We start from the raw sequence: 27729 nt of genomic DNA, 5'->3' as shown, positions 1-27729 counted from the left end.
CTTGCTGGTCTCTATGGTTAACTTTGTTCCCTGCTATCTGTACCTGCGATTTTTAACACTTCTCTCTCTCTTTCTTCTCCAGGTGCCCTGTTTGCCTTTGAGATGCTGTGCAACATGCTGGGGAAGCTGTTTGAGCCCTATGTGGTCCACGTGCTGCCCCACCTCCTGCTCTGCTTCGGGGATGGGAACCAGTACGTCCGAGAGGTACAGTTAACATTAACAGCTTCTCATTTCAATCCCACCTACTTTCTCTCCTGTTTTCTCTCACACTTCTCATTCAACACTATTTTTCCACCTAATAGTTCTCACATTCACTCACACGTTTTGTTGTGCATTCCGCTCTATCTAACGTCCTTGCCCTTTCCCAGGCGGCAGATGACTGTGCCAAGGCGGTGATGAGGAACCTGAGTGCCCACGGGGTGAAGCTGGTGCTGCCCTCCCTGCTGGTGGCTCTGGAGGAGGAGTCCTGGAGGACCAAAGCAGGTGAGGTTCCGCCCACTGCATCATGGGCCTTTTTTTTAGAGAGCTGTGCCATGTTATCCCAAATGATAGGATTGAACCTTTAAGCAATCACCTGATGGTAACCACATCCTTGTCCTCCCTTCCTTGGCCCCTACTCTGCTCCCCATTCATCTCATCTTTCTCTCTTCTTAATCCTTCTACTCTCCTCCTCCAGGTTCTGTGGAGCTCCTGGGTGCCATGGCATACTGTGCCCCTAAGCAGCTGTCCTCCTGCCTGCCCAGCATTGTGCCCAAGCTGACCGAGGTGCTGACTGACTCCCATGTCAAAGTGCAGAATGCCGGCCAACAGGCCTTACGACAGATCGGCTCTGTCATCCGCAACCCTGAGATCCTGGGTAGGAGGGCTATGCGCAACTCTGAGATTTAGCTATAGAAATGTGAAAAAATCAGTTAAAGCAGAATGTACAGTTGTGTGGAAGATATTAAGTGAAAATACTTCAAAATACTACTTTTTTTGGATATCTGTACTCTACTATGTATATTTTTGACAACTTTTACTTCACGACATTCCTTAAGAAAATAATGTACATACATTTTCCCTCACATCCAAAAGTACTCGTTACATTTTGAATGCTTAGCAGGACAGGAAAATTGTCAAATTCACACACTTATCAAGAGAACATCCCGACTGCCTCTGATCTTGCGGACTCACTGAACACACTAAACACGCTTCATTTGTAAATTATGTGTGAGTGTTGGAGTGCCCCTGGCTATCAGTACGTTTTAAAAAGAATAAAATTGTGCCGTCTGGTTTGCTTAATATAAGGAATTTGAAATGATTTATACATTTTGATACTATATTTTAGCAATTACATTTACTTTTGACACATACGTATATTTAAAACCAAATACTTTTACTCTAAGTAGTTTTTTACTGGGTGACTCACTTGAGTAATTGTCTATTACAGTAACTTTACTTTTACTCAGGAATGACAATATGGTACTTTTCCCACCAATGCATCTGTAGGGGGAATACAGATACCGATTGTTATTTTAAGGTAGTTACTAACAGTGGTTCTGGTCTCCTCTCAGCCATAACCCCCATCCTGCTGGACGCCCTCACTGACCCCTCCCGTAAGACCCAGAACTGCCTGCAGACGCTGCTGGACACCAAGTTTGTCCACTTCATCGACGCCCCCTCCCTGGCCCTCATTATGCCCATCGTCCAGAGGGCCTTCCAGGACCGCTCCACGGACACTCGCAAGATGGCCGCTCAGATCATCGGCAACATGTACTCCCTCACTGATCAGAAGGTACGCAGCAGCCCTGGGATATTGAGTTGCATTGTACTACAATTCATCTTCTCAAAATGCTCTGTTTATAATGTACGTGTTTCTAATGGTTGACACAATGTGTTTGTCTCTTTGTGTTGCAGGACCTGTCCCCATACCTGCCCAGTGTCATTCCTGGACTCAAAGCCTCTCTGCTGGACCCTGTGCCTGAGGTATGTACCTCTGCCTAACAGTTCAACAACAAACCCGTTAAGGGGTTTGGTTAACTGATGATAACTCTCTCTCTGTCCTCCTCTCCTCTCAGGTGCGTACAGTGTCAGCCAAGGCCCTGGGTGCCATGGTGAAAGGCATGGGTGAGTCGTGCTTTGATGACCTGATGCCCTGGCTCATGGAGACCCTGGCATCTGAGCAGAGCTCTGTGGACCGCTCTGGAGCTGCCCAAGGTCTGGCTGAAGTGATGGCTGGGCTGGGCGTGGAGAAGCTGGATAAGCTGATGCCAGACGTGGTGCAGACGGCCAGCAAGGTGGACATCGCGTCCCACGTCCGCGACGGTTACATCATGATGTTTATCTACCTGCCCCTCACCTTCGGGGACAGGTTCACCCCCTACGTTGGCCCCATCATCCCCTGCATCCTCAAGGTAGGGAGCACTCAACAATCACTACCATCTCTCCAATCTCTCTCTCTGGTTGTGAACACTTCTCACCAGTCTCTCCCTCTCTCCTTGGTATTACAGGCTCTGGCAGATGAGAACGAGTATGTGAGAGACACTGCCCTGCGTGCCGGCCAGCGCATCATCAGCATGTACGCTGAGACGGCCATCGCCCTGCTGCTGCCTGAACTGGAACAGGGCCTGTTTGACGACCTCTGGAGGATTAGGTCAGGCATATATAAATATACATACACACACACACACACACACACTATACATTTTATGTCCGTATGTAAGGGGTTTACCTGGCAATGATAGTAATGTAAGTGAGCCTCCATGTTGTCTCTGGTTCACAGGTTTAGCTCCGTGCAGCTGCTGGGAGACCTACTGTTCCACATCTCTGGAGTCACAGGGAAGATGACCACAGAGACCGCCTCAGAGGACGACAACTTTGGCACAGCGCAGTCCAACAAGGTATTCTGACAAATATGCATGATTGTACTGTATAGATGGTTGATTATAAAGTGGTTTGTATGTGGTGTTGGTGCTGAGCCCTCTTCCTCCTTTCCCCCAGGCAATCATTGGAGCCCTGGGTGGAGAGAGGCGTAACCGAGTCCTGTCTGGCCTCTACATGGGCCGTTCAGACACCCAGCTTGTGGTGCGACAGGCCTCCCTCCACGTGTGGAAGATCGTGGTGTCCAACACTCCCCGCACCCTCCGGGAGATCCTGCCCACCCTCTTCACCCTGCTGCTGGGCTTCCTGGCCTCCGACTGCCCTGACAAAAGAACGGTAACGCTACTGCTCATTAAGTCTACAATCTATGGAGCCGTTTCCTCCTTGCTCATTAAGTCTACAATTTATGGAGCCGTTTCCTCCTTGCTCAATAAGTCTACAAACTATGGAGCTGTTTCCTCCTTGCTCAATAAGTCTACAATCTATGGAGCCGTTTCCTCCTTGCTCAATAAGTCTACAAACTATGGAGCCGTTTCCTCCTTGCTCAATAAGTCTACAAACTATGGAGCCGTTTCCTCCTTACTCAATAAGTCTACAAACTATGGAGCCGTTTCCTCCTTGCTCTCACAGCTTTTGCACTTTATCACACCCCCTTTGTCTAACTCTCTGTTGTCCTGTTCATTAATTGCACATAGTTAAGACATTTCAGTGTTCTGAATTTGAGTGTATTTGAGTTCTGTGTTCTCTCCTGCTTCTGATCCCTGGGTTACTGAATGTGGCTTTTCTCTGTGGTTGTAGATCGCTGCGAGGACACTTGGAGACCTGGTTCGTAAGCTGGGAGAGAAGATCCTCCCAGAGATCATTCCTATCCTGGAGGAGGGTCTGCGCTCAGACAAGAGTGATGAGAGGCAGGGTGTGTGCATCGGCCTCAGTGAGATCATGAAGTCCACCAGCAGGGATGCGGTCAGTACCTCAATATATACCTGGACACTTTTTCCTTCATCTTTTAATTCATGCTTTATTTAACCTGGCATTTAACCTTGATGAGTATCAATTTTTCAAGGAAAACTTTAAGTGTCTTAGACATATCAGGGGTATGTGATGTGATGGTAGGGCAGTAAGTTGACTGTGTATGTTTCCAGGTGCTGATATTCTCTGAGTCCCTGGTCCCCACGGTGAGGAAGGCTCTGTGTGACCCCCTGGAGGAGGTTCGAGAGGCTGCAGCCAAAACCTTTGAGCAGCTCCACGCCACCATCGGTCACCAGGCCCTGGATGACATCCTGCCTGCCCTGCTCAAACAGCTGGTGAGAGACACATCCCCACACACCATCATTAACCCTCTTCACCTCTGAACAACCCTCTGTATCCACAATAGCCATTAAAAAAAGTAGATAGTGATGGCGCTGACGTCCTCCACGTATTCCTATGGAAAACTCCCGATGGTGCGTGAATTATTTGATTTTGAAGCGTGCCTTATTGCTGAATTGGGGATTGAATGGCACCAAAAAATCACTAAGGATCATGGTGAAAGTGGCTGTAACTTTGGTCGATGTAGTAGCTTTCATCCTGTTGGAGTCAGCCGGGAGCCTCCTCGTAGCCTGCTGGCACGTGATTGGTCTGTGTCAGCACGTGGTCCTGTGTAACGACAAATGTTGTTGTCCAAATGGATCCCTATTTAATACAATTCCCTGATTTGTAGCTAACTTTAAAATAAATCACTGTGTGGCTCGAACTTGATCATAATAAACACATTTTAGAACTCTAAACAGCCGACAAAAAAAATAAAGCCAGTTCTGGCGATCGAAATTTACATGGGATTTCTAGGGCAGACCAGGACATTTTGTCACTGCTACGTTGCTATGCAGTAGGCTACCAGCAGAGCTTGTGACTTTACGCTCCAAACCAGACACTGGGAGCCTGGTATCCACACATTGTGTTCGGTTATACTCACTCATGTCCCTCCTTAAGAAATTCTGGAGAGGGCAGAGAGGATCCACCGTGGGTGGAACAGAATATAGAGTGAGGTTAATGTTTCTCTGTGTGCAGGATGATGAGGAAACTGCGGAGTTTGCTCTGGATGGTCTGAAACAGGTGATGGCAGTGAAGAGTCGCTCTGTGTTGCCCTACCTGGTGCCCAAGGTGAGCTGTCCAAACATTACACACTCTACTAACAATGGTTATTCTCAATGATCATTTATTGGATTTATAGAACACTTTTCCTGATGTTCTTTTAAGTCTTTTTTATAGTATGAGTGTAGTTCTGTGTATAAATGCTATCCTCTCCTCTTCCGTGACAGCTAACTGCTCCTCCAGTGAACACGCGTGTGCTGGCCTTCCTATCTGCCGTGGCTGGAGACGCTCTGACACGCCACCTTGGGGTCATCCTGCCCGCCCTCTACTCCTCTCTGAAAGACAAGCTGGGAACAGAGGAGGGGCAGCAGGTAACAACTGCATTCATGATTACAATATGGTTGTAAAGCAGTTCCAAGTGCACAGGCACTACTATTAGTCATCATCATGGGATAATATTAGTGGTTCTTAGTGGGCTGTTGTGGTCACTAGATGATGGCTCTGTCCCCAGGCTCATATAACCCCTGTTCTCACCCCACCCCTCCTCTAGGAGCTGGCCAGCTGCCAGGCAGTGATCCTGTCTGTGGAGGATGAGGTTGGTCAGCGTATCATCATCGAGGACCTGCTGGAGGCCACCAGATCACCCGACGCTGGTCTCAGACAGGCTGCCGCCACCATCCTGAACGGATACTTCTCCCGCACCCGCCTGGACTACAGCGCCCACACCCGCAACCTGCTGTCAGGCCTCATCCGCCTGCTCAACGACTCCAACCCGGAGGTCCTGGTGCAGAGCTGGGACGCCATCAACTCCATCACCAAGGTTAGCAGTTGGCACCAAGAGCATTACAGGCACTGGGAATGAGTTTGTCAAGGTTTACTGACGTCGTACAGTATTTGTTATTCATGTGTTTTGGAGCTTTATGCAGCATTGATTTTATAGATGACCTTGTGACCTTTGGTTAACTGACAGAGTATGCATCTCTTTCATGTTAAACTCTTTGTTTTTGTAGAAACTGGACGCTGGCAGCCAGCTGGCTCTGATTGATGACCTGCACAGAGACATCCGGTCAGTGGCAGCAGATGTCAAGGGTCAGCATCTGCCTGGGTTCTGTCTGCCCAAGAAGGTAAGCCTCTCCTCTAGAAAGATGGCGCATTTCTACTGAGGATTTAGCCCAGTGATTTACCCAGAAGGCTCAGACTTTTCTGTTTCCATTTACACGAGCCGGCACCCATGTCACACTGGGCCATGGCTCTGGCGGACCTACTTTAACTTGGAGCCACGCCCCCTGGGTACTTTTCAGCTGGCATTTACATAACACTGGCCAACTGAACTTTAACACCTCACAAAGCAACATTCTTGAATGATACATTGGTTGTTGAAGTCTTTAGTATCACACTCCTAATGGAAACTCACTAAAGGAGTCCACATGCTTCCCAGCCGCAATGTGTAACAGCCTTATTCTAAAATGGAATCTACACACAATACCCCATAATGACAAAGCTACAAAAGGTTTTTTAGAAATGTATGCAAAATGTATGCAAAAAACAACAGAAATACCTGATTTACGTAAGTGTTCAGACACTTTGCTATGAGACTGGAAATTGAGCTCGGGTGCATCCTGTTTCCATTGATCATCCTTGATAGCCGACTTCGGCTAGATACCAGCTGAACAGAAGCAAGCTGACACCTTAACACTAGAGCTTACATTAGCAACATGCATGCACCCGCCCACCTGAGGATCTGTCTTTCAGCAATCTATTTCCTGTGTTTGAGGGGGGAAAGGTCCACTTGTCACTTAAAGAAATCAATCCAGCGAGATTTAATTTCCCTCCTACGACTCTTTCATACTTTTGTGCCTGTAGTTTTTTTTTTACCGTTAATGTTATGACAGCGAAAATGTTTATAATGACCTGTCAAACACACTCTGGTAATGGTTGAAATGGGCTCAATGGAATACATTGTCTTTTTGTTGATTTAATGCATTGTCTCGACACTTACATCACAAGAAACAGAAGAAAAATAACTTATTTTGATGGGCGTTCATTTTTTGTGGAATTGAAAAAATGTATTTAATACAAATTAGATGCGCTGCAATGAAAGCAACTTCCGGAAGTATACAATCGGATTATAGTAATATTATGTTTGATCTCGCAAACAATGTAAAGTATGTTTACATGGGTGTAATCTAGAGCCAAGTGTGTTGATTTTTAATCCGAGGGTATCCTGCTATTGACACACTTGAATCATGCAATAGAACGTGACAATGTAATTGAGGCAGTCCAAACCGTGCAGGTAGGTGAGACTGAGCAAGTGTTTGGTGGTTGCAGGCCTGTTCCACCCCTTTATATTAATTGATTAATATATGCAAATACATCTGGTGTGTTTATGCAAATGAGGCATATATAATTTTCTTAATCTTAACACAAAATATATAAAAGAGAACTGATGCAATAAGAAAATGTGTGTGTGTGTATATATGAGTGCATTTTAACATTTGACAAAAATTGATGACCTGAAGTCCGAAATCCCGGAAGTCCATTATTTGTCTGCGCCAGTAAAATGTTTAATGTGCTATAATTCAGTCAATATATGAGGGATTATACAATTCAAAACGTTTGGAATATCTTCATCCATTTTCCAACTGTTGAGTTTAGAATTGTTTTTAAAACCTTTTAACAATTTTGATGACCGTTGATATTAATATAAAACACTGGTGACACACATCCTGGTGTGGGGGTAAGTCTAGATAGAAAAACACCAATTACAGTCACATCTACAAGTTACTCCAACTCAGGTTGACTTATGTTAATATACCCTGTGTCCTCCCTCTTCCTCTTTCCCCCCCTTCTTCTTCTCCTCTCCCTCTTCCCCAGGGTGTGACCTGCATCCTGCCAGTCCTGAGGGAGGGAGTGTTGACAGGCAGTCCTGAGCAGAAAGAGGAGGCGGCTAAGGCACTGGGAGGAGTCATCAAGCTGACATCCCCCGATGCTCTCCGACCATCTGTGGTCAACATTACTGGACCGCTCATCCGTATCCTGGGAGACCGCTTTGCCTGGAGTGTGAAGACCTCTCTATTAGAGACACTCACCCTGCTGCTGGCCAAGGTCAGTGTCTCTGCTGATGATTCAGTCTGATGTTTAAAGCTGTGTTCGGTAAGCACAAAATGGGAGGAGACATTTTTGGGGGGGGAAATGGGGTTAATAGATTAAATAAATAAACTATTTTCGCTCTTCCATTTCTAAACGTTTTCGCATTTTATACCTACTAAACACAATCCTGTAGTTTCCTCCCTGCTGGAAAGATGGTTGGTGTCTGGCTCTGGTCTTGACCATGTTGCTCTGCCCCTGTCTCCAGGTAGGCATAGCCCTGAAGCCCTTCCTGCCCCAGCTCCAGACCACCTTCCTAAAGGCTCTGCAGGACTCCAGCCGGGCAGTTAGACTGAGGGCCGCTGAGGCCCTGGGCCAGCTGGTCTCTATCCACAGCAAGGTGGACCCTCTATTTACCGAGCAGCTCTCTGCCATCAACAACGCTGAGGACTCCGGAGTGAGGTACGCAAAACCATTAATTTATGGGAATGTTTCTGTAATTTAGCAACCCTCAGGTGTTCTTACTGAGAAACAATATCAAGAGTAGTGATCAGTTCCATAAGAAATTATTTTTGATTGATTAGATTCAATCAATCAAAATTGTGATCCTAGTGTTCTGCTCCCATATTTCAGGGAGACCATGCTACAAGCCTTACGATTTGTCATCCAGGGAGCGGGTTCAAAGGTTGACCCAGCCATCAGGAAAAACATTACCACGACATTGCTGAGCATGCTGGGACATGATGAGGTATGTACAAAGATGTTGGATAAATTAAGAGGGTTCACTCAGGTCGTTGTCAGTTCTGGTCTACTTAACGGGGTGGTTCTCCCATAGGCACCAATGGGGGGTGATATTTATGCCTAACTTTCTCACTCATCATTATTCACAATACATTCAGGACTATCCATCATCATGGTAGCATCTGCACTAATGCAGAAGTGTTTACAAACATTATTCTTATTTATAATAAAAGTAACTCCAAAATGACACACTACATTATTTACCATTTCTATTGGGCACAAAATATGAAACACCACCAAAACAAACAGAAAATGCATCCAACAAGTTTGTAGAGTCACAAACTTGATGTAATCATTGGGTGCTAGGAATATGGGACCAAATACTAAACTTTTGACTACTTTAATACACGTATAAGTGAATTTGTGCCAATACTTTTGGTCCCCTATAATGGGGGACTATATACATAAAGTGCTGTAATTTCTAAACGGTTCATCCGATATGGATGAAAATACCTTGAAGTTAAAGCTGGCAGTCTGCACATTAACCTTATAGTCAATGTATCATTTAAAATCCAAAGTGCTGGCATACAGAGCCAAAACAACAACAGTGTCACTGGCCCAATACTTTTGAAGCTTACTGTAGTTCCTTGACTTTCATTGAACCAAACAAAAGCCGCAAATGGGGTGTCTCACTTCCTCTTCCATGTCTGGTATGTCTTCGCGCAGATACACTGACTACAGCACGTATGAATGCAACAGATTTTTTTAAGGCAGACTACTGATCGCCCCTTTGTCTCCGTTAGTGGTAATTGTTAGAATTGAGTGCAAAACAATATTGTTTTTATCTTGCTAGCTAAATATATATTTTACCTGCAATACTGAACCTCGCATAAGGACACATTCAGATCTAAGTTTCAGTGACAGAATCTTTTAGTGTGCAATGTTACATTTTAGCTCTGATCAGACTTGACTTCCGTCAGTCTAGGCAGGATGTGGCTTTATGAAAGTGGTTTTTGGCCTCCTTGTCAGCATGTGTGTATGAAAGCCTTAAAGCTGCAATATGTAACTTTTTGGGCAACCTGACCAAATTCACATAGAAATGTGTGTTATAGATCTGCCATTCTCATTGAAAGCAAGTCTAAGAAGCGGTAGATCTGTTCTATGTGCACTTTTTATTCTTCCCGTTCTCAAGTTTAATTTTTGCTCCTTTTACTTTCGGTTTTGTACACCAGCTTCAAACTGCTGAAGATACTATATTTTTGGTTATGGAATATATATTTCAGTGTTTTTGCTTGTTTTGTCACAAACTGAAATTAGGCGAACTATTAGAATTTTAGAAACCAGGTGCATCTTGAAGTAGACTGATGTCGGTCTAACTGTGTGTGTGTGTGTAGGATGCTACACGCATGTCCTCAGCAGGGTGTGTAGGAGAGCTGTGTGCCTTCCTGTCTGAAGAGGAGCTGAGAAGTGTGTTGCTTCAGCACGTCCTGGGTAGGAATTTACTGTCACACCATACTCGCACTCACACTACCCACTACCCAGGGTTTCAGGAGGGAATGTCTCTCTTGTAACCAAAAAGCTAGCCACTTAGCTAGCAAGTCAGCAAACCAAATGCTGGAGCCCTGAGCTGGATATAATTTATTTGACTCATCTTAGATTTCATAGTTTCACCCCCGCAGCCCCCCAAAAATAATATATATATTTTTAAAACATGTTACTGTATTAAAAATGATACCGTTGGTATTTCAAAATACCCCCCGGTATACAGTATAAATGGTATATCGCCCAAGCCTAATTTATAGCATGTTACTGTACAGCCACTACGTTCCAAGTTAGGCGCTTATTAATAGTAAAAATCTGCCGTTTTGAACCCATATACGGGTATGAGTGTAAAGGGCGACCTCACTCTATCAAATGGTAAAGTAGTAAGGAAAGACATTCATGTTTATACTAAAACAGTGCCCTCTCTTCTCCTAGCTGACACATCAGGTGTGGACTGGATGGTGCGTCATGGTCGCAGTATGGCCCTGGCCATCGCAGTCAAGTCTGCCCCCGAGCAGCTGTGTGTGGAGGAGTACAGTTCAACTGTGATGGAGACCATCCTTGCCAATGCCACTGCAGACAGGGTAGATCCCATTAGTTTACTCATTCTGTTCAACCAGACCATGGAAGGATTTGCTTTCCAAGCACTCTCTTCCCCTGTCTTTACCTTCTCTGACTAAACACTATGCCCTGTCTCCTCAAGATCCCCATAGCCACCAGTGGGATCAGAGCCATGGGCTACCTGATGAGACATCATCTCAGAACTGAGGGAGCAAGTGGCTCATCACAGCGCATTATCACACAGTTTGTCAAGGTGAGGCAGGGGGGTACTTTCTCTTTAAGGTCACATTTTTTCCCATTTGCAAAAAATGTTTTGCCAATCGAGCACTGAAAGTGTGTATATTGTTCAATATTTGGGGTGCATGAATATGGATATTATCTGTAAGAAATAAGAACCACTATGACAGTGCTCCTCTGAGGATTTGTCAGTAACCTCTCTCCTGTCATTTCCCCTGCAGTGTCTCCAGAACCAGTCCAGTGACATCAGGCTGGTGTCGGAGCGGGTGCTGTGGTGGGTGTTTAAGGACAAGGCCACGCCCTCCCTGGAGCCCGCCCTCATCAAGCCTCTGGTGAAGAGCCTGCTGGACAATACCAAGGACAAGAACACCAGCGTCAGAGCCCAGAGCGAACACACCATCGTTAGCCTGCTCCGACTGCGCCAGGGAGAGCAGACCATGCAGGTCCGTGACACACACATACAAATAAACATCCACACAGTCTCAATACTCATTATAAAGAGGACAATACTCGGGCTGATGGATTTAAGTTGTGCATTGTGCATCTGGTGTACTTATCCAATAGTATTCAAATCTCTCACTCTGTAATGTTATGTTTGTCTTTCAGAGCGTTAGTGCCATCCTTGACTCCGCAAGTAATGACCTGCTGTCTGACTGTCACCGCCGCTCCCTGAGGAAGATCTCCAGCCTTCCAGACTCTAACGAAGAGATTGACGACACCATCCTCACGTGATGGGCAGGACTGAACACAGCTTGACAAATCCATACGGTTGCTCATGTACTCAGAAAAGACCTCCACAGCAATCAAGAAAAACTCTGCTGTCACGTCTCACAAATACATACATCTATGGAGAGAACCCTCACACACACATACATCCCCATTAACTCCATGTTAGCCATGGACCAAGGAAAAGGTATGAATTTACTCACTTTCCTTCATAATCCCCCCCCTTGGACAATTATTTCATTTTTTGATGTTTTAGTGGCTCTAAACATACATTTAGAACATTTTGTTTCATCTCACTAAGTGCAGTTAAATTTCCTGAGTGAGCTCACTGCATAAAGAAAGTAATTTGTGCCAATTCCTTTGACATTTTAAATGTGTATTCAATGTCCCTCTTATTTTATTGAATTTATTTCAAGCATCACTGATACTAGTATAACAAAGCAGCAATTACATTTCTCCCATTGCTTATCCTCTGGGTTTTATACCTCTGCTTTGTGTGTGTGGGGAATGCAACCTGTTACCTTTATGATAAAGTTGATATTCTAAACAATTATAAGGTTGTAAAAATACATCAAATAAAGACCTTGATTTGATAATGGTTTGAATTAGTCTGAATTAACTCAAGACTTTTTGCCACCTTGTGAACGTCACTCATTATATTTATCTAATTGCATTCACCAGTATACAACACAAGTTACACAAATTGGAAATGTAGCTAGTAAGTCATATATCCTCTGTAAATTCAGAGAAGTATCCCTTAGATAAGAGTGAAAAACTGCTGCCTATGACTTGGATACACATGAGACTGGATGTGGTGCGTTTTAGCAATTGTGTTGCTCCGAATGCAGGCTGTCTAGGTCAAAGGTGTAGAATTATTTACGAACAAATGGAAAGGTGCAAACTTTCAACGGCTCCCTGCATGGTGGCTAGAATCAATGGGCCCAAATGGATTAATGGTCCCACTTTGTCGTGCGTCTGCGCAGTGAGCATGGTTCGCGTAGGGTTGGGTGCACAACACTGTGCAGTAACTACCAGAGAAGGAAGCGGAGTTTCCGGCTATTTGTAGCAGAGAGAGAGGATTGCTGACACCGCCGGCTCGGGGGCTAGTAATTGGGCACACTCATTCATATCGGGGGTAGGGTTGGTGAATTACAAGCCAAGGGTACAGACAGCAAGTCGAGAGGAAGACCAAAGTAACAGCAAAAGGCGGGGTGACCCACCAACTACCGGCATGGCCAGGGACTACGATTACCTCTTCAAGCTGCTCATCATCGGTGACAGTGGTAAGCGAATACCGGGGATGTGTGACGGGAAATGGGCCTTTCTAGGTTTTTACACGACGAGTCGCAGAAATGTAGGTCGAGGTTCATAACGTGATTTTGGACTCAGTTTTAAGTTGACGTCTTCATTTTAAAATTCCACATCCAATATTTTCGGGCAATGGGAAAGAGCGGTGACTAGGGCGGAGGTAGTGTATCGCAGGCTGTCAGCCGATCAGGCCGGATATCGCTCGCTGCACGATAGTGTATTAGCGTCTATACTGGGACGAATTCCATCCATTCTAAGAATGTTATTTATGCGGGATACTTGACTGCCCAAGTATTATGGTGTTCCAAGTGTGTACATTGTAACTAAATGTTTACATTACTTCGTAAAGCTAGCAAAGTGCTATTAGATTACTAGTTATAGCTACACTACAGTTCGCTAGTAAGCTAACGTTAGTCAGCTAACGTTACATACTTACTGGCGAGTGTTTTTATTTTGTCCCAGTAGCAGCGGGTCCATTGAAGTTGTTAACCAACCGTTATCCTGCTGTGTCAACTAGCTAGGTGGCTTGTCAGTGTAGTAGTAATATATATATATATTTTTTTTTCTTCCCAGTAGTAGTTATGTTTGTAATTGCATATTAAAATGTGAAGTGCAGAGTTGTTTACAATAACCTTGGCTTGAATGATTTCTAGATGCTCCCTGGTTAGGGCCTAGTAGACAAATGATGCAGTAATGAAACATTCATTATATCATGATCCAACTAAATGCCAGAAGTCCAGTGAATATGAGGTATATTAGCTAAGAACAATACTACCACGTGTTGTTTTTCTACTTCCTACTCATATTTTTTTTTAAAGATGGTTGCATTCAGGTGAAAACATAAATCCACATTGACAACTCCACAATCACAATCCCTTTGTTGGGAAAGATCCATTGACACTCCCGGTCCTGGCACTACCCTGTCATCTAGCTGATCACAATAGTGGGAAAGAAAGCAGTCCCCTTAGTACCACAGACACACAGGGGCCTGTGTCCCCTCAGCTGCAGTCTGGTACCAGTATTAGCACCGCTGTTATGAGATTCAGAGAAAATGTAAACCAATGCTCAAATGCAAGTCCTGTCCCCTCCCCTGTCACTCTTACACATGCAATTGTTGCTGAGATCGATCTGACACATATAGGGTTTAGGAGCTCAGATCAAGGGTCCCTTTCTGCACCTCATGGTCCCTCTGCAGTTAATTGGTCAATGAAAACTATTATTTGGACTGACAGAGGTCAAGTTTTGCATGACAACAACAAAGCAGAAACCAACTGTCACCCAGGCAACTGTGCCTCACGTTTGTTAACTAGTTTAAATACAGTATTGATGATTTTGAATGACATACTGTATTTTGTAACTTGTGCTTTTGCTTATCATCCTAGACACATTCAGGGACTATATCTTGCCCACATGTTTCTATATGACAGCTAGGTACTCCTTCACAGACCGATAATAGTCCTCCAGGTATCACTGACGACTGTTTTACCAGTTAGACCAGAGATGGGTAATGGATCTGCCAGGTACCAGAGATTCTACAGGTTTACCCTCGACTCTCCCAGTCATTGATATCATTCACTGTTAACATGACTGACTACTGGACTGTCCAGTCCATCATTCAAAACAAAGATGGATTTCACTGGCTTACGACAGAGCCTGATTAAAAGGTAGCAATGATATGGTGATGTGGTTGTTAGTGTCCTGACAGATCTAAGTATTGTTACCCACAGAAAGAACACTATCTGTTTCTTGTAGCTGCAAGTAATGCTGTCTGGTGAAAGTGAACAAGACTCAGTGAATGATCAGAGGGATTTGTTTTCTGATGGGCTTTTAACTCAGGACCAATCAACCGCAGCTTGGCATGATCACATTACCTTTAGCTAGCAACTGATCTGAGTTGGTAGTACCTCTGCCTGGACTCACAGTTAAGCTCTGACATTTTGGCCAAGTCCTCATCTGACAGTTGGCTAGCTGCCTGTCTTTGCCTCTTAGTGAATTCACTGACAGTGTCATCTGATTGTTGTACCAAGTAACTTGCAACATGGGATGTTATGAACTGTACCAGAATAATTTGTTGCAAACCATCACCTATATATTATTGTGATCTTAAACCTACTAAAGGTTATGCAGAGTTCAGCTGTCACTGTCTTTTATACATGGACTAGATGGCATGTATTTGTCTGAGTGCATGCTGTCAAGGCCTGGCTGACTGACTGTGCTAATATACACTACATGGCCAAATGTATGTCGACACCTTCTTGTCAAACATCTCATTCAGATAGCATGGGCATTAATATTGAGTTGGTCCCCCCCTTTGCTGCTGTAACAGCCTCCACTCTTCTGGGAAGGCTTTCCACTAGATGTTGGAACATTGCTGCAGGGAATTACTTCCATTCATCCTTGAGCATTAGCGAGGTCGAGCACTGATGTTGGGTGATTAGGTCTGGCTCGCCATCTGCGTTCAATTCCACCCAAAGGTGTTTGATGGAGTTGAGGTCAGGGCTCTGACCAGGCCAGTCAAGTTCTTCCACACCGATCTCGACAAACTTTTTCTGTATGGACCTCGCTTTGTGCACGTGGGCATTGTCATGCTGAAACAGGAAAGGGCCTTGCCCAAACTATTGCCACAAAGTTGGAAGCACAGAATTGTCTAGTATGTCATTGTATGCTGTAGCATTAAGATTTCCCTTCACTGGAACTAAGGGGCCTAGCCCGAATCATGGAAAAACAGCCCCTCAAGATTATTACTCCTCCACCAAACTTTACAGTTGGCACTCAGGCGGGTAGCGTTCTACCGTATATACCATTTGTGTGCAAAAGGCATGAGGAGGAAGGCGAATAATTACAATTTAGCAGATTAACACTGGAGTGATAAATGATCAAATAGTCATGTACAGGTAGAGATACTGGTGTGCAAAAGAGCAGCAAAGTAAATAAATAAAAACAGTATGGGGATGAGGTAGGTAAATTGGGTGGGCTATTTACCGATGGACTATGTACAGCAGCAGCAATCGGTTAGCTGCTCAGATAGCAGATTTTTAAAGTTGGTGAGGGAGATAAGTCTCCAACTTAAGAGATTTTTGCAATTCGTTCCAGTCACAGGCAGCAGAGAACTGGAAGGAAAGGCGGCCAAATGAGGTGTTGGCTTTAGGGATGGTCAATGAGATAGCACACGCTCCAGCAGGTGTACGGGTGGTTGTTGCCATGGTGACCAGTGAACTGAGATAAGGCGGAGCTTTACTTTACATGGACTTGTAGATGACCTGGAGCCAGTGGGTCTGGCGACGAATATGTAGCGAGGACCAGCCGACTAGAGCATACAGGTCGCAGTGGTGGGTGGTATAAGGTGCTTTAGTAACAAAACGGATGGCACTGTGATAAACTGCATCCAGTTTGCTGAGTAGAGTATTGGAAGCTATTTTGTAGATGACATCGCCGAAGTCGAGGATCGGTAGGATAGTCAGTTTTACTAGGGTAAGTTTGGCGGCGTGAGTGAAGGAGGCTTTGTTGCGGAATAGAAAGCCGACTCTAGATTTGATTTTAGATTGGAGATGTTTGATATGGGTCTGGAAGGAGAGTTTACTGTCTCGCCAGACACCTAGGTACTTATAGATGTCCACATATTCTTGGTCGTAACCATCCAGGGTGGTGATGCTAGTCGGGCGTGCGGGTGCAAGCAGCGAACGGTTGAACGGTTATCGTCCTCTGTTATTCCTCCTGGCTCTTTCATGGTCAGAGAAAAACAGAGCTATGGAAATATGATGACTCTGGTGGCAAGCATATGTTTACAAAACATAACTCGAAGCCAGATAAATATACATCTTCCTTCAAATTAGCTTACTCATGAAAACCTCTGTGTAGCCTAAACGTCATAATTAAAGGGTGGTAAGATATCAAATCTACTGAGTTGTAAGCCTTTTTAATCTGACTCTCAACCTGTCATTTTCTCTTCATTTCAGGAGTGGGGAAGAGCAGTCTCCTCCTGCGCTTTGCAGACAACACATTTTCAGGTAAGAGTAAATCTATCAGGTTATAAATTGTTTGTTCTGTTGTATTTGAACAACTGTCCAACCCACACTACATACAGTGAGTATTTGCCTTGCAAAATCAGACACTGGGTCTCATAACTTGTGTTGTTTTTGTTGTTGTTTGCAGGTAGCTACATCACCACGATTGGAGTGGACTTCAAGATCCGGACAGTGGAGATCAATGGGGAGAAAGTGAAGCTGCAGATCTGGGATACGGCAGGACAGGAGCGCTTCCGCACCATCACCTCCACGTGAGTACAGGCAGGGATGACTAACACACAAACACATGGAGAGCTGCAGTATTTTTTTACGAGGCAAACTTTTATGACAGTTTGAGCCAGTACTTCTCAAAGACTAGAATCATTTCCATGTTCTTTTTGGAATCTGATGGAATTTCCCACAGACCTTAATTACAAATTTTTGTAACAGGCGGTTTTTAGTCAGAATTATAGGACGGTATAAAGGTTGGAGCTCTATGGCTCTCTCACTTGGGTGTCATCCCCATGGAGTTGCTTCAACTTGTTTCTATTTCTATTGCAGAAATTAGTACCAATGCAATTTATTTTCTTCCTTTTTTTACATTTTCTTGTGCTTGCCTCCATTGTCCAAGTTTCTCATTTTCTGTCCGTTGTGTATTTTGACTCCATGTTTGACAGATAATTACTTGTGTAGAGCCTGCCAAGTGGAATAGGGTCATTGCCTTTTTAAAATTGTGGCACAAATAACTAACAATGACTGAATTGGAAGACATTCCTCTCTGAATTCATATTGTTTTTTGTTTATTTTTTACTATGGCAGGTAGTTTCTCTCAAGTGAGTGTTTCCTAAGCTGGAGTGGCTGAGAGAGTGTGCCCAGCCTTTCTCCTCTCTGTCATGAGAAACATGTGTAGTAATGAGCAGTTAGCATTCCTGAACAAGAATGCCGTCACTCAGGAGGGTAGGGTAAAGGTCTGTGAGCTAGTGAGAATGACATAACAACTGTCTGACTCACACTGCTCTCAGTTTGTCATGAATAGGACAGCATATAAAAAAAACATTCACTCCTTTTGGACTTTGCCGGACGGTTCAATACTTTGACACTGTTTGGCTTTGATGACCTGCGACTATGACAGAGTGGAGATAGTAAAAACCTTGCTGCTTTGGACATTCACTCAAGTTACAATAACGACAGTGAGGAACTGACAAAGATGTTGAGAGAGAGAGGCATTTGAACCTGTGCATGTTTCCCAAGCCCCCTGGGAAATTTGTCAATTTCTCCTCAGAAACAGAGCTGCTGGTTTTCCTATGGGAAAACCTCTACAAGACTACAGTATGGATTCAGTGTGTGTTTTCTACTGAGCTGAGGGAACCTGGCTGTGTGAGGATGGAGGTGGAGACTGCTACTGCTGGGTTGTTTTCACTGATTGTTAATTGTGGAGAAGTAGAGTGGCATGGTGCCTCATTAGGTCTATGTGAATTTCAGTATAGAGATGGCTCACAGAGCCCTGCGTGCTGGAGTGGGAAACCCCACCTCCGTTAGATAAATGGTCAGCCCACCCAGGGTGTATTTTGCCATATGTCCTTCCGTCAGTCACAGTCCAGTAGCTGCCATATGTTTGTCTTCATGCAGCAGTGTGTGTGTGTGTGTGTGTGTGTGTGTGTGTGTGTGTGTGTGTGTGTGTGTGTGTGGAGGGACTGGAGTCTGGCTCCAGCGCCCACTGTGTGTTTGTGGTTCTCCATTCATCTGTGCAGAACACCCCCGCTGACTGCCCCCTTAATCCTGGGCTGTGTGTGTCAGGCCATTACAATGTCTCACACAAAACACACACAGCACCCGCCCCTTTGAAAGGCCTATTGTGCTTTTTGTGTGTGTGGTGCAGTCAGATTGGGGATGCACCCTCATTTTGGGTCCTAGTCAAACTTATTCAGACATTTTTTTTGTTTGTTCATGAATACTATGGCTGTCCTCTACTTCTAGCTCTGTATAGCAAATATACAGGTAACTGCCAAAATAAAAGAAACACCAGCATAAAGTGTCTTAATAGGACGCTGGGCCAACACGACCCGCCAGAACGTCTTCATTGCGTCTTGGCATAGATTTTAAATGTCCGGAATTCTATTGGAGGCATGTGACGCCATTCTCCCACAAGAAATGGCTTAATCTGGTGTTTTGTTGCTTATGGTGGTGAAAGATGCTGTTTCATGCACCACTCCAGCATCTCCCATAAGTGTTCAATTGGGTTGAGATCTGGTGAGTGAGATGACACACACACACTTTAAACCCCCTGTGCTCCTTTGAGACCCCTCTTTCAAAGTCACTGAGATACCTTTTAGCCACGGTAGCCAAAATAATGGGCAACTGGGCATTTTTATACATGACTCTAAGCATGATGGGATGTTAATTGCTTAATTAACTAAAATCAAATGACATTTTATTGGTCACATACGTGTTTAGCAGATGTTATTGCGGGTGGAGCGAAATGCTTGTGCTTCTAGTTCTGACAGTGCAGTAATATCTCAGTTTCACAACACATACCCAAAATACACATAAATCTAAGTAAGGAATGGATTAAGAATATATATATATATATATATATATAGATATATATATAGATATAGATATAGATAGATAGATAGATAGATAGATAGATTATAGATATAGAGATATATATATATATATATAGATATATATATATATAGATGGATATCTATATATATATATACATATACATATACATATACATATACATTTAAACTCAGTTTTTCACAATTCCTGACATTTAATTCTAATAAACAATTCCCTGTCTTATGTCAGTTAGGATCCCCACTTTATTTTAAGAATGTGAAATGTCAGAATAATAGAAGAGAGAATGATTTATTTCAGCTTTTATTTCTTTCATCACATTCCCATTGGGTCAGAAATTTACATACACTCAATTAGTATTTGGTAGCATTGCCTATAAATTGCTTAACTTGGGTCAAACGTTTTATGGGTGCATTTTGGCCCATTCCTCCTGAGAGGTGGTGTAACTGAGTCAGGTTTGTAGGCCGTTTTGCTCGCACACTCTTTTTCAGGTCTGCCCACAAATTTTCTATAGGATTGAGGTCAGGGCTTTGTGAGGGCCACTCCAGTACTTTGTTGTCTTTAAGCCATTTTGCCACAACTTTGGAAGTATGCTTGGGGTCATTGTCCATTTGGAAGACCCATTTGCGACCAAGTTTTAACTTCCTGACTGATGTCTTGAGATGTTGCTTCAATTATTCCACATAATTTTCTTTCCTCATGATGCCATCTATTTTGTGAAGTGCACCAGTTCCTCCTGCAGCAAAGCACCCCCACAACATGATGCTGCCACCCCCGTGCTTCACGGTTGGGATGGTGTTCTTCGGCTTGCAAGCCTCACCCTTTTCCCTCCAAACATAACGATGGTCATTATGGCCAAACAGTTCTATTTTTGTTTCATCAGACCAGAGGACTTTTCTCTAAAAAGTATGATATTTGTCCCCATGTGCAGTTGCAAACTGTAGTCTGGCTTTTTTTATCGGTTTTGGAGCAGTGGCTTCTTCCTTGCTGAGCTGCCTTTCAGGTTGTGTCGATATAGGACTCGTTTTACTGTGGATATAGATACTTTTGTACCTGTTTCCTCCAGGTCCTTTGCTGCTGTTCTGGGATTGATTTGCACTTTTCGCACCAAAGTACGTTCAACTCTAGGAGACAGAAAGCGTCTCCTTCCTGAGCGGTATGATGGCTGCGTGGTCCCATGGTGTTTATACTTGCGTACTATTGTTTGTACAGATGAACATGGTACCTTCAGGCGTTTGGAAATTGCTCCCAAAGATGAACCAGACTTGTGGAGGTCTGCAATTTCTTTGATTTTCCCATGATGTCAAGCAAAGAGGCACAGAGTTTGAAGGTAGGCCTTACAGGTACACCTCCAATTGACTCAAATGATGTCAATTATCCTATCAGAAGCTTCTAAAGCCATGACATCATTTTCTGGAATTTTCCAAGCTGTTTAAAGGCACATTCAACATAGTGTATGTAAACTTCTGACCCACTAGAATTGTGACTAAGTGAAATAATCTGTCTTTAAACAATTGTTGGAGAAATGACTTGTGTCATGCACAAAGTAGATGTCCTAACCGACTTCAACAGTATATATGAAATGGGTCATGCAATATGTAAACACAATTTTAAAGTGACTAAAATACCGTAGAATAGTGTGGAGTACAGTTTATACGTATGGGATGAGTAATGCTAGATACAGGACATTATTAAAGTGGCTAGTGATCCATTTCTAAAAGTGGCCAGTGATCCATAATCTATGCCTATAGGCAGCCGCCTCTGATGTGCTGGTGATGGCTGTTTAGCAGTCTAATGGCCTTGAGATAGAAGCTGTTTGTCAGTCTCTCGGTCCCTGCTTTGATGCACCTGTACTGACCTTGCCTTCTGGATGGTAGCGGAGTGAACAAGCAGTGGCTCGGGTGGTTGATCTTTTTGGCCTTCCTGTGACATCGGGTGCTGTAGGTGTCCAGGAGGGCGGGAAGTTTGCCCCTGGTAATGCGTTGGGCAGACCGCACCACCCTCTGGAGAGCTTTGCGGCTGTGGGCTATGCAGTTGCAGTACCAGGTGGTGATACAGCCCGACAGGATGCTCTCAATTGTGCATCTGTAAAAGTTTGAGCATTTTAGGTGTTAAGCCAAATTTCTTTAGACTCCTGAGGTTGAAGAGGCGCTGTAGTGCCTTCTTCACCCCACTGTCTGTATGATATGTATGCCGAGGAACTTGAAGCTTTCCACCTTCTCCACTGCGGTCCCATCTGTGGATAAAGGGGTGCTGGCTAAATTCCCAATCTGGCCCTCAAAACATCATGGCCACCTAATCATCCCCAGCTTTGGCTCATTCATCCATCTCCTTTCCCCTGTAACTATTCCCCAGATCGTTGCTGTAAATGAAAATGTGTTCTCAGTCAACTTACCTGGTAAAATAACGGTAAAAAAAAAAGTGTTTCCTTTATTTTGGCAATTACCTGTACATCAGTCTTTGTCATAGTCCACTGGACTCTTTCGTCTTCAAAGGAAAACTGTGGTGAGCATTATCCCTGGCTTCCTGCTGACCGTTGCCCCACCCTGCCTCAGAGACACTCCTTCATGCTCTCATCCTTTCAGGAACACTATAATTAATATGGATTATTGAACTCTGAGCAGCATGTGGAGTCGGTGTATATGTTATACGCTTTCAGTTAATTTTGGCTGTTAGAGGAATGACAAAAGGAAATAAATTGTCTATATTGTGCCATTTATTGGAAAAGGTCTAAGTCTATTGGATCATAAAGAAGCATCGCATCTTAATGTGAGTTTGTGCAGTCCTGGGCCCATTTGTCTTCAATCATACTCTTTGCTTTGTTAACATCAGTTGGGATTGATTGAAATCGCCAATGTGTGTTTGTGTAATAGTGTGACTCTGTTCTCTAAGTTAGGCTCCCCCTATTGGACTTGAGGTCAGCATGCTGACTGCTCTCTCTTTCTGTCTCTGTCTCCAGATACTACAGAGGAACACATGGGGTCATAGTGGTATATGATGTCACAAGTGCCGAATCCTTTGTCAATGTGAAACGATGGCTACATGAAATCAACCAGAACTGTGATGACGTGTGTCGAATATTAGGTGAGTCCAGTCCACCTGTTTCAAATAACTTTATTCAGTGCAGTGTTTTTGCAGCAGGGACCCTTGCTTATGAAATCCTTGCAGTGGACGGAATCGCGGAATCCAGACATTAAAATGGAACAATATAAAAAATAGTTTAACTTTTATTGAATGCTGTTAACTAATTAGAACATTTATTAATTTGCACAAATTTCTCATAAGACATGAAAATAATGAAGCAACAGAATAGGAATGCCCGTCTGTGTGCGGTGCACACATTTGTCTATCACTTATTGCATCGACATGAACATACAATTTTGTTTTATCTATAAAAAAAAGTGTAATTTCGAGAGTGACAAACGTAAAATCATCTGAAACCGGGGGAAACGAAATTGAGCAATCTGGAAAAAATGCAACAGATTTGAACGGATCCTACATCCAGTTGAGCAGAACGCTAAAAAGGTCTTTCTATTCCTATTCTGCCTTAGTGGGAAACAAGAACGACGATCCCAACTCAAAGGTGGTGGAGACGACTGACGCACAGAAGTTTGCAGAGCAGATGAGCATCAACCTCTTTGAGACAAGTGCAAAAGAGAACATCAATGTGGAAGAGGTAAGTCATTGGCCAGGGACCCTGTAATATTAGTAATGGAAAGTTGAGTGGGTAGAATTGTTCATGGAACACAGGCTTGAAGGTGAGGTTGTTGCTTCATTGGAGGAAATATATAACAATCTCTCATCCAAAACAATGTAGTTGATTGTTTACCATATTGTGTTGTTTTGTGATTTCCCCACAGATGTTTAACTGCATCACTGAGCTAGTGCTGAGAGCCAAGAAGGAGGTGCAGGCCAAGCAGCAGCAGCAGCAACAGAATGACGTGGTCAGACTCACCAAGAACAGTAAACGAAAGAAAAAGTGCTGCTAGCGAACTCAAACCCCAATCACAAAGTCCAGCAGCGTCTGCTCCAGAGAACACACACGGGATGGGACTCCAAGCATCTAAATTAAGACAAGATAGATTTAATAAATATACAATGGGAAAAAAGTCCCCTTTGGACAAAAATCATGAAGAAAAAAAATAAATGTACAGATTTTATTAGAAGTCAGAAGTTTTATTTGGAATTCAGCAGATGAGCACTATTTAACAGTGATCCTCCTTTCTTGAAGGATCTGCAAGCAGACAAGTGATGGCCATAATGCTCAGATTTCTATATGCATATATTCTTACATCGGTATCTATTTTGTCCTTCTCATTCCACTTCACACGGGACATTGAGTCAAGTGAAACTGTGCACCCGAAGTGGAGGACTCACTTTTTTTTGGGATGATTTTCTTTGTTTTTTGGGGGTGAGGGGTGGGGTCTGTTGTTGGAATGGGGGACTAAGTAAAACATCTTTACTGGGGAAGGGGTTCACAACCTTCGTACATTTTTTATTTGGACTTTTCAGACACCTGTATGGCTCATCCCAACCCATTATGAACTTCTGGTTTGTTTTTGGACTTGATGGGAAAATATCATGAGGATGATGATTGATAGGCAACCTTTAGCAACTAATCCAATGGACAGAACTGGTGACTTCTATCTTATCTTTGGTTCTCTTTTTTTGCCAAGCTTTTTCTCCTCTTCCCCTTAATCTCTAGCCAACGACCGGTTTCTAGAGAGGTTTTCAGAGCAGTGAACCACTCCCATGGCCCTGGCTGGGACGCAATGCTCTGCCATCACCACTCACTGCAGTCTTATTGTGCGCTAAGTTTGTTTTTAAAAGAAGAAAAAAATCTTCCACTTTTTTTAAAACAATGATACTGCCAATATGTTGTGAATGAAATAGTTAGAAACTCTGTGTCTCCCCTTATTTGACTGTTGCCATAGAGACCCACTGGGTGTAGTAATTTGGGGTTAGGGTCTGTAGGGGCCCAGGTAGCCCTCAGGGAGAGAGCCCAGGAACCACTCTCTAACCACACTCCAGCCTCTGGCCTCTACTCCCATGCACCAAACACCTCATATCAGCACCTCTCAGCTATGGATTCAACCCCCTTAGCTTCCACCACTTGTGGTGCATTTTAATTAAAACATCTATCAATGCAGGGTGCATTTGGTTTGTGCCAGGAGGATGGTGTTGACAAGAAATGGGAGGTTTATTGTAGTCAGTGCAGTGATCCTGATCCATAGCTGACTGGTTAGCCTTATGTGTGTGTGTGTGTGTGTGTGTGTTCAGCACTTAACACTGTTTGAAGGGGTATGTATAAGGTATCTGACATGCATTTTAGTATTCATAAGCTATCAAGGAGCTTGCAAAATGTTCTGAACTATTAACACGTGTATGCCTGGTGGTTTCGTCATGTTTCTATCTAGGACTTGTGACTATCTGGTTACCTGTTTAACCAAAGTCTTACTATCCAGTGTTCTGCTTGACTGTGAGTGAGTGGCAGGCTGGCAGTGAGAGACTGTTTCCTTCCTGAGGGTCTGCTATGGGGGAGCATTAGTGATGGAGCAATGAGAACCTTGACCGTAGCACTTTCCTACACACATCGGGCCCTGAATACCTCTCCCTCTGCTTGAGGGGAACTGGTGTAGGCTGAGGTGGCCATGATGTGGGTTTGGGAAATCTCTATGTGACCCTAACCAGAGAACCATTGAGATGGGGAACATGACAGTGCCACAACCTGAGCTCTGGGTGATGCAAGCCAAGCAGTGGAGAAATGGGATCAAATTCCAGACTGTATGATTTCTATTCATTATGTGTATATAAATATAGTTGTGTGTTTTATATTCAATATACAGAACATACACACATTCGCACACACAATTGTGCATGTATTGACATGCCTCGTGTGCTATGGTTGAAGCACACTTATCAGCTGTGGTTTGCTGTACACTGGAGAAAGAGATGTACTATTCAGTTCCCTTCATGAATTTAATCAATAAACGTTTTAAAATAATAAATATTTGACACAATGACTGATCTCTCTTGTCAATTATTTGAAGCTTGCTCTTGATTCTTGTTGGGCTTCTATCTTCTTGCTTTTTGTTAATAAAACTATGTAGGAATTGTGCTACTTAAATATCTTCTATAAAGCTGTTGTTTTCTTCTTTGTTGTTGACCACAATGAAACTATATGAACTCACAGTGTAGAGCATTCATTTACTTTGACTGTAAGTGGCCTGATAAATGGAGTTTTGTCCATAGAAGGCAAGGGCTTTTTCTTAATATATGGAGTGGAGCCAAAGTAAGAACACTACCAAGACAGTTTCTTTATTTCTGTCCCCATTTTATTTTCTCACAGTGGCCTCCACATATAGAATCACATTCATTGGGTACACTTTCCCTTGGAAAATTGCTAGAAAAATCACTTCTCATTTACAATATTTGGATATTTTTTCACCATTAATAAAAATAATTTGCTATGAATATAAAACCATACTCTTACACATTTCTTCCATCATAAATATTATGTACCTCGTTATGAAAGTGTCATCAATACAGGAAAAATTAGGTTGTCATGTACAATATTTGAATGAGTATGCATATTCATAATGTGTAAATACATACAATGGGGCAAAAAAGTATTTAGTCAGCCACCAATTGTGCAGGTTCTCCCACTTAAAAAGATGAGAGAGGCCTGTAATTTTCACCATAGGTACACTTCAACTATGACAAACAAAATGAGAAAAGAAATTCCAGAAAATCACATTTGTAGGATTTTTAATTAATTTATTTGCAAATTATGGTGGTAAATAAGTATTTGGTCAATAACAAAAGTTTATCTCAATACTTTGTTATATACCCTTTGTTGGCAATGACAGAGGTCAAACGTTTTCTTTAAGTCTTCACAAGGTTTTCACACAATTGCTGGTATTTTGGCCCATTCCTCCATGCTGATCTCTAGAGCAGTGATGTTTTGGGGCTGTTGCTGGGCAACACGGACTTTCAACTCCCTCCAAAGATTTTCTATGGGGTTGAGATCTGGAGACTGGCTAGGCCTCTCCAGGACCTTGAAATGCTTCTTACGAAGCCACTCCTTCTTTGCCCGGGCGGTGTTTTTGGGATCATGGTCATGCTGAAAGACCCAGCCACGTTTCATCTTCAATGCTCTTGCTGATGGAAGGAGGTTTTCACTCAAAATCTCACGATACATGGCCCCATTCATTCTTTCCTTTACACGGATCAGTCGTCCTGGTCCCTTTGCAGAAAACCAGCCCCAAAGCATGATGTTTCCACCCCCATGCTTCACAGTAGGTATGGTGTTCTTTGGATGCAACTCAGCATTCTTTGTCCTCCAAACACGACGAGTTGAGTTTTTACCAAAAAGTTATATTTTGGTTTCATCTGACCATATGACATTCTCCCAATCTTCTTCTGGATCATCCAAATGCTCTCTAGCAAACTTCAGACGGGCCTGGAAATGTACTGCCTTAAGCAGGGGGACACGTCTGACACTGCAGGATTTGAGTCCCTGGCGGCGTAGTGTGTTACTGATGGTAGGCTTTGTTACTTTGGTCCCAGCTCTCTGCAGGTCATTCACTAGGTCCCCCCGTGTGGTTCTGGGATTTTTGCTCACCGTTCTTGTGATTATTTTGACCCCACGGGGTGAGATCTTGCATGGAGCCCCAGATCGAGGGAGATTATACGTGGTCTTGTATGTCTTGTATGTCTTCCATTTCCTAATAATTGCTCCCACAGTTGATTTCTTCAAACCAAGCTGCTTACCTATTGCAGATTCAGTCTTCCCAGCCTGGTGCAGGTCTACAATTTTGTTTCTGGTGTCCTTTGACAGCTCTTTGGTCTTGGCCATAGTGGAGTTTGGAGTGTGACTGTTTGAGGTTGTGGACAGGTGTCTTTTATACTGATAACAAGTTCAAACAGGTGCCATTAATACAGGTAACGAGTGGAGGACAGAGGAGCCTCTTAAAGAAGAAGTTACAGGTCTGTGAGAGCCAGAAATCTT

The 27729-nt window shown here is 43.6% G+C and overlaps 2 protein-coding genes across 2 annotated transcripts in view; both read left to right on the top strand.

Annotated features, from left to right (window-relative positions):
• The window catches only part of LOC135539990 (stalled ribosome sensor GCN1-like), a 30592-nt gene extending 18171 nt beyond the window's left edge, over positions 1-12421 (top strand). The window contains exons 35-57 of the mRNA XM_064966280.1: positions 83-204; positions 369-483; positions 677-856; positions 1554-1774; positions 1897-1965; positions 2058-2393; positions 2490-2632; positions 2762-2879; positions 2980-3195; positions 3658-3822; positions 4002-4163; positions 4906-4998; positions 5157-5300; positions 5480-5749; positions 5940-6053; positions 7804-8034; positions 8285-8478; positions 8650-8764; positions 10152-10248; positions 10735-10883; positions 11003-11113; positions 11319-11540; positions 11704-12421. Of these exons, the coding sequence (XP_064822352.1) occupies positions 83-204; positions 369-483; positions 677-856; positions 1554-1774; positions 1897-1965; positions 2058-2393; positions 2490-2632; positions 2762-2879; positions 2980-3195; positions 3658-3822; positions 4002-4163; positions 4906-4998; positions 5157-5300; positions 5480-5749; positions 5940-6053; positions 7804-8034; positions 8285-8478; positions 8650-8764; positions 10152-10248; positions 10735-10883; positions 11003-11113; positions 11319-11540; positions 11704-11829 (3713 nt within the window). The 3' untranslated portion in view covers positions 11830-12421. The remainder of the gene's footprint in view (positions 1-82; positions 205-368; positions 484-676; positions 857-1553; positions 1775-1896; positions 1966-2057; positions 2394-2489; positions 2633-2761; positions 2880-2979; positions 3196-3657; positions 3823-4001; positions 4164-4905; positions 4999-5156; positions 5301-5479; positions 5750-5939; positions 6054-7803; positions 8035-8284; positions 8479-8649; positions 8765-10151; positions 10249-10734; positions 10884-11002; positions 11114-11318; positions 11541-11703) is intronic.
• Positions 12422-12821: 400 nt separating this feature from the next.
• On the top strand, positions 12822-25741 carry LOC135539984 (ras-related protein Rab-35-like). Its single transcript, XM_064966268.1, has 6 exons — positions 12822-13106; positions 17088-17138; positions 17284-17407; positions 22678-22802; positions 23270-23394; positions 23579-25741. Exons 1-6 carry the CDS (start codon positions 13055-13057, stop codon positions 23705-23707), a joined length of 606 nt encoding a protein of 201 aa, XP_064822340.1. The 5' UTR covers positions 12822-13054; the 3' UTR covers positions 23708-25741.
• The last annotated feature ends 1988 nt before the right edge of the window (positions 25742-27729 follow it).

Source organism: Oncorhynchus masou, chromosome 1, assembly GCF_036934945.1.
Source record: "Oncorhynchus masou masou isolate Uvic2021 chromosome 1, UVic_Omas_1.1, whole genome shotgun sequence".
NCBI classification, from domain to species: domain Eukaryota; kingdom Metazoa; phylum Chordata; class Actinopteri; order Salmoniformes; family Salmonidae; genus Oncorhynchus; species Oncorhynchus masou.
This window is presented reverse-complemented; position numbering and strand designations above follow the sequence as displayed.